We start from the raw sequence: 10,837 nt of genomic DNA, 5'->3' as shown, positions 1-10,837 counted from the left end.
CAAATAAAATTTGATTTGATTTTACATATATATATCGTTCTGATCTTTCTTATTTAGATGTGTTTGTGTGTGTATTGTTTTGTTTTGTTTTGTTAGGTATCAACGCACTGTCTAAAAACATAAACATTTCGTTGCACTTGCGACAACATCTGCAAAATATGTAATACACAACCAATAACATTAGATTTGATTTGATAAACATGAGTACAGTAGTCTGCGGGGTAGATTAGAGATGGAACCAACCTTCTTAGTGATGTTAGCATAACCAGTAGAATCCGTTTACTTTAGGGGTGTGAGAGAGGGAGAGAGAGAGAGAGAGAGAGAGAGAGAGAGAGAGAGACACAGAGAGACACAGAGAGAGAGAGAGAGAGAGCGAGAGAGAGAGAGAGAGAGAGAGAGAGAGGGAGAGGGGGAGGGAGAGAGAGAGAGACGGGGAGGGAGAGAGAGAGAGAGAGAGGGAGAGGGAGAGAGAGAGAGGGAGAGAAAGAGAGAGAGAGAGAGAGAGAGAGAGAGAGACACAGAGAGACACAGAGAGAGAGAGAGAGAGAGCGAGAGAGAGAGAGAGAGAGAGAGAGAGAGAGGGAGAGGGGGAGGGAGAGAGAGAGAGAGAGACGGGGAGGGAGAGAGAGAGAGAGAGAGGGAGAGGGAGAGAGAGAGAGGGAGAGAAAGAGAGAGAGAGAGAGCGAGAGAGGGAGAGACGGGGAGGGAGGGAGAGAGAGGGAGAGGGAGAGGGAGAGAGAGAGAGAGAGAGAGAGAGAGGGAGAGGGAGAGGGAGAGAGAGAGAGACAGAGAGAGAGAGAGAGAGAGAGAGAAAGACAGAGAGAGAGAGAGAGAGAGGGAGAGGGAGAGAGAGAGAGAGAGAGAGAGAGAGAGAGAGAGTAGTTGTGCTCAATGGCGCATGCAGTACAGAAGTGGGTGTGTGCCTAGCACCGGTCACGTGGGCAACTGTCTAGTTCTGGTTCATGCGTCTATAAATTCTCCTTCTTATATGAAGTTGTTCCTTTCCCACGTAAGACGCCGAGTCCATCAACAGAGTAGCTACGACTTGTAATAGAATCATGGCAGAAGGTACGTTGACATTTTGTAACAATCTTATCAGTGGACGATCTGGTTGAAGTTTCGCACTGTGGCGAAACGGGGGAAACAAAGTAACTATTCATGATTGTTCGGACTGTCAGTCAGTGTGTTACTAAGTATCCCAACTACAACAATTGGTATGTATGCCTACATGATTGGGGATGACGGGCACTTTGACAAACCTACAGCTTGGTTTGTTGTATCATATCAAGGAAGTGTAATCGTTGACTCAAGAACACGAAAGTGGCAATGCTGACATTTTAAAATGGAGTCTCTTTTCCACCTACCATCAGCGCATGTTTTCTAATACAATCTTATCAATTCACGTTTTGCGGGTGTAATTGTGTGGATCACGGAGTAATTGTCGGGTCGTTGCATTTTTGCTGTTGATTATGCCGCGTTCAAAACCGCTGGGAACTCGAAAGAAAACAACTCTGATTTTTGAAAGGTGATCCCACTCTGAAGCCCAAGTCGTGAACTCTGGCCTCTTACTAGTTCCCACTTTCCAACCTGAAGATCTTGGGTCTTGATTATTTATCCGAGTTCCCTGTTGTGTTGCCAGCACCATCAGTCTCGTCCTTAGTTGGACCATGTTCGCTCGTAGGCTTCCTAGTGGACACGTCGCTGTAGACTACTAGAAGTGTCATTTTATTCATTGAATTAGTGGTCCATGTTAAACTCAATGTCCTAACTTGGTGACTCTCTGAACTTGAAGTACCTCCAGTGTTTTGTGATATTATATTACTAAAGGCACAGTGCCTCCCGCCAATGTGACAGTTATAAATGTATTTGGCAAAATGTCAATAGTGAAACCCGATGTCCAGTCTGTCCCCCATGATTTCCGAAAGTTGCAAGTCATCCCTTGGTCATCTGCCTTTCTAAGAGTGGTGGTGATTATTAAATCTTAATTTGTACTGAACACAAATACGAACGAAACAATGTCAAAGATTTTACTGAGTTTTACAGTTCAAATAAGGAAATCAGTCAATTGAAATTCATTCATTAGGCCCCAATCTATGGATTTCACATGACTGCGAATACAGATAGGCATTGGTCACAAACCTTTTAATAAAAAATGAGTGGGCGTGGATCAGAAAACCAGTCAGTATGGTGTGACCACCATTTACGTCACGCAGTACCACACATCTCCATCAAGTAGTTGATCAGGCTGTTGATTGTGGCCTGTCGAATGTTGACCCACTCCTCCTCAATGGCCGTGTGAAGTTGCTGGATGTTGTCAGGAACTGGAACACGCTGTTGTACACGTCAATCCAGAGCATCCCAAACCTGCCAATACCATAGTCCCACCGCCACCATGGGACACTTGGTTCGCAACATTTGACATCTGCAAACTGCTCGCCCACACTATGCCATACACGTGGTCTGCGATTGAGGCCATTTGGACGTACTGCCAAATTCTTTAAGGACATTGGGGGCGGCTTATGTTAGAAATGAAAAATCAATTATCTGGCAACCGCTCTGGTGGGCATTCCTGCAGTCAGCATGGCAATTGCACACTCCCTCAAAACTTAAAATTTGCAGCAACTAGATTTTGAGTGACCTTTTTATTGTCCCCAGCACAAGGTGCACCTGTGTATTGATCATGCCGTTTAATCAGCTTCTTGATATGCTACACCTGTCAGGTGGATGGATTATGTTGACAAATGATACATGCTTACTAACAGGAATGTTCACAAATTTGTGCGCAAAAGTTTAGAGAAGTATTTTGTGGTGATTTTAAAAATTTCAGCTCATGGGAAAATTGGACCAACACCAGGTGTTGCGTCTTCATATTTCTGTTCACTTTCTGTGGGTTGAGGCCTAAAGGCCAGCAGGATGTCTTTATGTGACACATTCATAGAAGCTAACTTTAGTGCCTATTGACAATAATATCTTCTGGCCAGTGGCGTTTTAAGTTCCCCCGATGCTCCTTATGAACATTAAAACTCATCACCTTACGTTTCCAAACTTTATCTAAAAACAAAAAGTTGAATTACTAGGCACCTCTTCCAGGGTTGGGGTTCACAGCCACGTCTCCATGTTATATCGCTTGTTAGGACAACTAACAGAAGACTGAGAGCTGCATGTCCTAACGCCATGTCCTAACGCCATGTCCTAACGCCTACCTGTGTTTATATACGGAAGACAGATGCCACGTCATTGACAAATACTGTTGGCTGCAACTGTTAAAACTGGTTACAACACGCTATATTTAGTGGAATTATTTTGATGTGATTTGAAAGTAGGGTGCTTTTTTTTCTTTTAATTTTTTAAAGAACAAAACCGCAATTGAGAATCGATTCATGTTTTAGATGGTGTTTTTTGGCTGCCAGAGCCAATTTCCCTCTAAACAGAAGGACCTTGGACTATATAAGGAACAACGTTAGGCTCTAGTCCATTACTGAACTAGTCTTTCTATAGCTGACGCTTGTATAGAAGGGGACCATGTACAGTGTGTCATGTCGCTTATCAAATGGCATTTTTTCAAGTGTGAATTAAATGTGGCGAATAACAGTGACACGGAGGAACAGGCGTCTGACTACTTTTGATGGCCAAGTTTTATTTGCTTATAATTTATCAGATATTTTCTTGGGAGCGAGGTACAGTTGATTACTTTTCTGTAGTCACTACCAACTGTAGTGACTACTGCACCCAGGGGATTGTTCAGGACCAACTGTAGTGACTACTGCACCCAGGGGATTGTTCAGGACCAACTGTAGTGACTACTGCACCCAGGGGATTGTTCAGGACCAACTGTAGTGACTTCTGCACCCAGGGGATTGCTCAGGACCAACTGTAGTGACTACTGCACCCAGGGGATTGCTCAGGACCAACTGTAGTGACTACTGAACCCAGGGGATTGCTCAGGACCAACTGTAGTGACTACTGCACCCAGGGGATTGTTCAGGACCAACTGTAGTGACTACTGCACCCAGGGGATTGTTCAGGACCAACTGTAGTGACTACTGCACCCAGGGGATTGTTCAGGACCAACTGTAGTGACTTCTGCACCCAGGGGATTGCTCAGGACCAACTGTAGTGACTACTGCACCCAGGGGATTGCTCAGGACCAACTGTAGTGACTACTGAACCCAGGGGATTGCTCAGGACCAACTGTAGTGACTACTGCACCCAGGGGATTGTTCAGGACCAACTGTAGTGACTACTGCACCCAGGGGATTGTTCAGGACCAACTGTAGTGACTACTGCACCCAGGGGATTGCTCAGGACCAACTGTAGTGACTACTGCACCCAGGGGATTGCTCAGGACCAACTGTAGTGACTACTGCACCCAGGGGATTGCTCAGGACCAACTGTAGTGACTACTGCACCCGGGGGATTGTTCAGGACCAACTGTAGTGACTACTGCACCCAGGGGATTGTTCAGGACCAACTGTAGTGACTACTGCACCCAGGGGATTGTTCAGGACCAACTGTAGTGACTTCTGCACCCAGGGGATTGCTCAGGACCAACTGTAGTGACTACTGCACCCAGGGGATTGCTCAGGACCAACTGTAGTGACTACTGAACCCAGGGGATTGCTCAGGACCAACTGTAGTGACTACTGCACCCAGGGGATTGTTCAGGACCAACTGTAGTGACTACTGAACCCAGGGGATTGCTCAGGACCAACTGTAGTGACTACTGCACCCAGGGGATTGTTCAGGACCAACTGTAGTGACTACTGCACCCAGGGGATTGTTCAGGACCAACTGTAGTGACTACTGCACCCAGGGGATTGCTCAGGACCAACTGTAGTGACTACTGCACCCAGGGGATTGCTCAGGACCAACTGTAGTGACTACTGCACCCAGGGGATTGCTCAGGACCAACTGTAGTGACTACTGCACCCGGGGGATTGTTCAGGACCAACTGTAGTGACTACTGTTGATTTACTGGCTTGTCAAGGATGCTGATATTAGCTTCCAGGGTTTAGATTTTGTCATTATAATAATTATATTTTGTCCTTTGCCATCTTACAATCAGTCCATTGTTGATACTTGAGTTTATGGGCAATCTCTAGACGTTCCTATTTGGCACAGTTGCCGTGGAACCCTTGGCCATTTTGTGTGACGTGCTGACATTGGTAAAACAACCACAGACCGTCCCTCACTGAAGTAATATGTTATGGTCTTCATACATACGAACACTAAGGCCTTTGTTTTGACACACCAGTTATGAGATGGACCATTGAGTCAGGCTTTACAAAGTTTTTTTTTTTTGGGGGGGGGGGGGTGTTTGAGTAGGGCAGGTTTAGACGACGCTGGTCCTGGAGTGCCTCAGGCACCTAATGGTTTTGATTTAATCAACCTGGAGGACCAGGTGTGTTGACTTTAGTCAGTCACTGAACTCATCAATTAGCTCAGTTGGTCAGGTGTGGTACCTAGTTGGAACTAGGCACCACACTTGTACCCACGGCACTCCAGGAACATGGTTGCCTACCCATGGAGTTGGTTATAGCAATGAAGTCATTTAACTCTGATGGATTTACACTGTTTTTAACCGAACAAAATGTTATTTCCAGGTTTTTATTAATAAGTTATGTCCCCACTCAGACCAGGCTTTTGTGACTTTGGCGACCAATGACAACTATGCCAGAGGAGCCATGGTCCTCGGCAAGTCCCTGAGGAACCACAAGACAACCAGGAAGCTGGTGGTGATGATCGGACCCCATGTCTCTGACCCCTGCAAGTAAGAACCCTTTTCCACTTCCCAGGGACGACTGTTTATTATGTCCTAGAGTGACGCTTGAGCATCAACTGGTTAGTGTAACCTATGACCTTTCTAACGTTGGGAGTCAAAGATCTGATCCTAGACCTTGTTGGTGATGATGATCTGGGGCTTGATCAAACATGATCTTCATCTCCCACATGCAGGATTGTTGGCATGATCTCTCAAAGCCCTCTCGCCAAACTGTCCTGTGCCGCCTTCTCTCTCTCCTTCCCGCCCTCCTCCTCCTCTCACTCCTCGCTCCTTCTCTCTCTCCTTCCCGCCCTCCTCCTACTCTCACTCCTCGCTCCTTCTCTCTCTCTTTCCCGCCCTCCTCCTCGCTCCTTCTCTCTCTTTCCCGCCCTCCTCCTCGCTCCTTCTCTCTCTCTTTCCCGCCCTCCTCCTCACTCCTTCTCTCTCTCTTTCCTGCCCTCCTCCTCGCTCCTTCTCTCTCTCCTTCCTGCCCTCCTCCTCCTCTCACTCCTCACTCCTTCTCTTACCACCAGAGGAGTGCTTCTGAAGATCTTTGATGAGGTACTGTTGGTAGATGTGTTGGACAGCGGAGACTCAGCTAACCTGGCCCTGATGAAGAGACCTGACCTGGGAGTCACCTTCACCAAGCTACATTGCTGGACCCTTACACACTACTCCAAATGTGTCTTCATGGATGCAGACACACTGGTGAGATACACACGATACTCTGACCTTCAAGGACCCACACACACTGGTATGGGGGGGGTTCACCTGTATGTCCTCCAGGTAGCTACAGTAGAGTTCACCTGTGTGTGTTTATTGCAGGTGGTACAGAACATAGATGAGTTGTTTGACAGAGAGGAGCTGTCTGCGGCCCCGGATCCCGGCTGGCCAGACTGTTTCAACTCCGGCGTGTTCGTGTTCCGACCCTCCAACGAAACGTACAGCAAACTGCTCCAGTACTGCGCAGAACACGGCAGCTTCGATGGTACGTGTCAGAGCTTTTAGTGATTTCCTTTCATTTGAGAATGTTATGTCTGTGATCAAAGGGGATTTTCTTCACCCTCATACTGGAAACAAAATGGATGTCAGGGGTAGAATTTCCTGAAAAACCAAATTGGTGGTCTATTTACTGAAGTGGCCATGTGGCTTGTGTACTCTGGCCAACCGCTGATACATGGTTTATTTTTATTGGTCAAACGGGCAGCCAACCATCGATCACCATGTCACCAAAATAAGCTGCTGGTAGGTCATGCAGCATATTGTAGTGTTTCCATGGTCTGCTGGTAGGTCATGCAGCATATTGTAGTGTTTCCATGGTCTGCTGGTAGGTCATGCAGCATATTGTAGTGTTTCTATGGTCTGCTGGTAGGTCATGCAGCATATTGTAGTGTTTCTATGGTCTGCTGGTAGGTCATGCAGCATATTGTAGTGTTTCCATGGTCTGCTGGTAGGTCATGCAGCATATTGTAGTGTTTCCATGGTCTGCTGGTAGGTCATGCAGCATATTGTAGTGTTTCCATGGTCTGCTGGTAGGTCATGCAGCATATTGTAGTGTTTCCATGGTCTGCTGGTAGGTCATGCAGCATATTGTAGTGTTTCCATGGTCTGCTGGTAGGTCATGCAGCATATTGTAGTGTTTCTATGGTCTGCTGGTAGGTCATGCAGCATATTGTAGTGTTTCTATGGTCTGCTGGTAGGTCATGCAGCATATTGTAGTGTTTCTATGGTCTGCTGGTAGGTCATGCAGCATATTGTAGTGTTTCCATGGTCTGCTGGTAGGTCATGCAGCATATTGTAGTGTTTCCATGGTCTGCTGGTAGGTCATGCAGCATATTGTAGTGTTTCCATGGTCTGCTGGTAGGTCATGCAGCATATTGTAGTGTTTCCATGGTCTGCTGGTAGGTCATGCAGCATATTGTAGTGTTTCCATGGTCTGCTGGTAGGTCATGCAGCATATTGTAGTGTTTCCATGGTCTGCTGGTAGGTCATGCAGCATATTGTAGTGTTTCCATGGTCTGCTGGTAGGTCATGAAGCATATTGTAGTGTTTCTATGGTCTGCTGGTAGGTCATGCAGCATATTGTAGTGTTTCCATGGTCTGCTGGTAGGTCATGCAGCATATTGTAGTGTTTCCATGGTCTGCTGGTAGGTCATGCAGCATATTGTAGTGTTTCCATGGTCTGCTGGTAGGTCATGCAGCATATTGTAGTGTTTCCATGGTCTGCTGGTAGGTCATGCAGCATATTGTAGTGTTTCTATGGTCTGCTGGTAGGTCATGCAGCATATTGTAGTGTTTCTATGGTCTGCTGGTAGGTCATGCAGCATATTGTAGTGTTTCCATGGTCTGCTGGTAGGTCATGCAGCATATTGTAGTGTTTCCATGGTCTGCTGGTAGGTCATGCAGCATATTGTAGTGTTTCCATGGTCTGCTGGTAGGTCATGCAGCATATTGTAGTGTTTCCATGGTCTGCTGGTAGGTCATGCAGCATATTGTAGTGTTTCCATGGTCTGCTGGTAGGTCATGAAGCATATTGTAGTGTTTCTATGGTCTGCTGGTAGGTCATGCAGCATATTGTAGTGTTTCCATGGTCTGCTGGTAGGTCATGCAGCATATTGTAGTGTTTCCATGGTCTGCTGGTAGGTCATGCAGCATATTGTAGTGTTTCCATGGTCTGCTGGTAGGTCATGCAGCATATTGTAGTGTTTCTATGGTCTGCTGGTAGGTCATGCAGCATATTGTAGTGTTTCTATGGTCTGCTGGTAGGTCATGCAGCATATTGTAGTGTTTCCATGGTCTGCTGGTAGGTCATGCAGCATATTGTAGTGTTTCCATGGTCTGCTGGTAGGTCATGCAGCATATTGTAGTGTTTCTATGGTCTGCTGGTAGGTCATGCAGCATATTGTAGTGTTTCTATGGTCTGCTGGTAGGTCATGCAGCATATTGTAGTGTTTCTATGGTCTGCTGGTAGGTCATGCAGCATATTGTAGTGTTTCCATGGTCTGCTGGTAGGTCATGCAGCATATTGTAGTGTTTCTATGGTCTGCTGGTAGGTCATGCAGCATATTGTAGTGTTTCCATGGTCTGCTGGTAGGTCATGCAGCATATTGTAGTGTTTCCATGGTCTGCTGGTAGGTCATGCAGCATATTGTAGTGTTTCCATGGTCTGCTGGTAGGTCATGCAGCATATTGTAGTGTTTCTATGGTCTGCTGGTAGGTCATGCAGCATATTGTAGTGTTTCTATGGTCTGCTGGTAGGTCATGCAGCATATTGTAGTGTTTCCATGGTCTGTTGGTAGGTCATGCAGCATATTGTAGTGTTTCTATGGTCTGCTGGTAGGTCATGCAGCATATTGTAGTGTTTCTATGGTCTGCTGGTAGGTCATGCAGCATATTGTAGTGTTTCTATGGTCTGCTGGTAGGTCATGCAGCATATTGTAGTGTTTCCATGGTCTGCTGGTAGGTCTTGCAGCATATTGTAGTGTTTCCATGGTCTGCTGGTAGGTCATGCAGCATATTGTAGTGTTTCCATGGTCTGCTGGTAGGTCATGCAGCATATTGTAGTGTTTCCATGGTCTGCTGGTAGGTCATGCAGCATATTGTAGTGTTTCCATGGTCTGCTGGTAGGTCATGCAGCATATTGTAGTGTTTCTATGGTCTGCTGGTAGGTCATGCAGCATATTGTAGTGTTTCTATGGTCTGCTGGTAGGTCATGCAGCATATTGTAGTGTTTCTATGGTCTGCTGGTAGGTCATGCAGCATATTGTAGTGTTTCCATGGTCTGCTGGTAGGTCATGCAGCATATTGTAGTGTTTCTATGGTCTGCTGGTAGGTCATGCAGCATATTGTAGTGTTTCTATGGTCTGCCGGTAGGTCATGCAGCATATTGTAGTGTTTCTATGGTCTGCCATTAGGTCATCCAGCATATTGTAGTGTTTCCATGGTCTGCCGGTAGGTCATGCAGCATATTGTAGTGTTTCTATGGTCTGCCGGTAGGTCTTGCAGCATATTGTAGTGTTTCTATGGTCTGCTGGTAGGTCATGTAGCATATTGTAGTGTTTCCATGGTCTGCTGGTAGGTCATGCAGCATATTGTAGTGTTTCTATGGTCTGCTGGTAGGTCATGCAGCATATTGTAGTGTTTCCATGGTCTGCTGGTAGGTCATGCAGCATATTGTAGTGTTTCCATGGTCTGCTGGTAGGTCATGCAGCATATTGTAGTGTTTCCATGGTCTGCTGGTAGGTCATGCAGCATATTGTAGTGTTTCCATGGTCTGCTGGTAGGTCTTGCAGCATATTGTAGTGTTTCTATGGTCTGCTGGTAGGTCTTGCAGCATATTGTAGTGTTTCCATAGTCTGCTGGTAGGTCATGCAGCATATTGTAGTGTTTCCATGGTCTGCTGGTAGGTCATGCAGCATATTGTAGTGTTTCCATGGTCTGCTGGTAGGTCATGCAGCATATTGTAGTGTTTCCATAGTCTGCTGGTAGGTCATGCAGCATATTGTAGTGTTTCCATGGTCTGCTGGTAGGTCATGTAGCATATTGTAGTGTTTCTATGGTCTGCTGGTAGGTCTTGCAGCATATTGTAGTGTTTCCATGGTCTGCTGGTAGGTCATGCAGCATATTGTAGTGTTTCCATGGTCTGCTGGTAGGTCATGCAGCATATTGTAGTGTTTCCATGGTCTGCTGGTAGGTCATGCAGCATATTGTAGTGTTTCCATGGTCTGCTGGTAGGTCATGCAGCATATTGTAGTGTTTCCATGGTCTGCTGGTAGGTCATGCAGCATATTGTAGTGTTTCCATGGTCTGCTGGTAGGTCATGTTGCATATTGTAGTGTTTCTATGGTCTGCTGGTAGGTCTTGCAGCATATTGTAGTGTTTCTATGGTCTGCTGGTAGGTCATGCAGCATATTGTAGTGTTTCTATGGTCTGCCATTAGGTCTTGCAGCAAATTGTAGTGTTTCCATGGTCTGCCGGTAGGTCATGCAGCATATTGTAGTGTTTCCATGGTCTGCTGGTAGGTCATGTTGCATATTGTAGTGTTTCTATGGTCTGCTGGTAGGTCTTGCAGCATAT

General features: G+C 46.2%; 1 protein-coding gene across 3 annotated transcripts in view; it reads left to right on the top strand.

Moving 5' to 3' along the window:
• Positions 1-911: 911 nt before the first annotated feature.
• The window catches only part of LOC110489515 (glycogenin-1), a 36,618-nt gene continuing 26,692 nt past the window's right edge, over positions 912-10,837 (top strand). For all 3 annotated transcript variants that reach the window (XR_005036338.1, XM_021562229.2, XM_021562228.2), the window contains exons 1-4: positions 912-1,068; positions 5,635-5,770; positions 6,295-6,469; positions 6,587-6,749. Coding sequence is in view for 2 of the 3 variants with exons in the window: in XM_021562229.2 (XP_021417904.2) it covers positions 1,059-1,068; positions 5,635-5,770; positions 6,295-6,469; positions 6,587-6,749 (484 nt within the window). In the remaining variant the exon portion in view is untranslated. The remainder of the gene's footprint in view (positions 1,069-5,634; positions 5,771-6,294; positions 6,470-6,586; positions 6,750-10,837) is intronic.

The sequence above is a fragment of the Oncorhynchus mykiss genome, chromosome 15 (assembly GCF_013265735.2).
Source record: "Oncorhynchus mykiss isolate Arlee chromosome 15, USDA_OmykA_1.1, whole genome shotgun sequence".
Lineage (NCBI taxonomy): Eukaryota > Metazoa > Chordata > Actinopteri > Salmoniformes > Salmonidae > Oncorhynchus > Oncorhynchus mykiss.
This window is presented reverse-complemented; position numbering and strand designations above follow the sequence as displayed.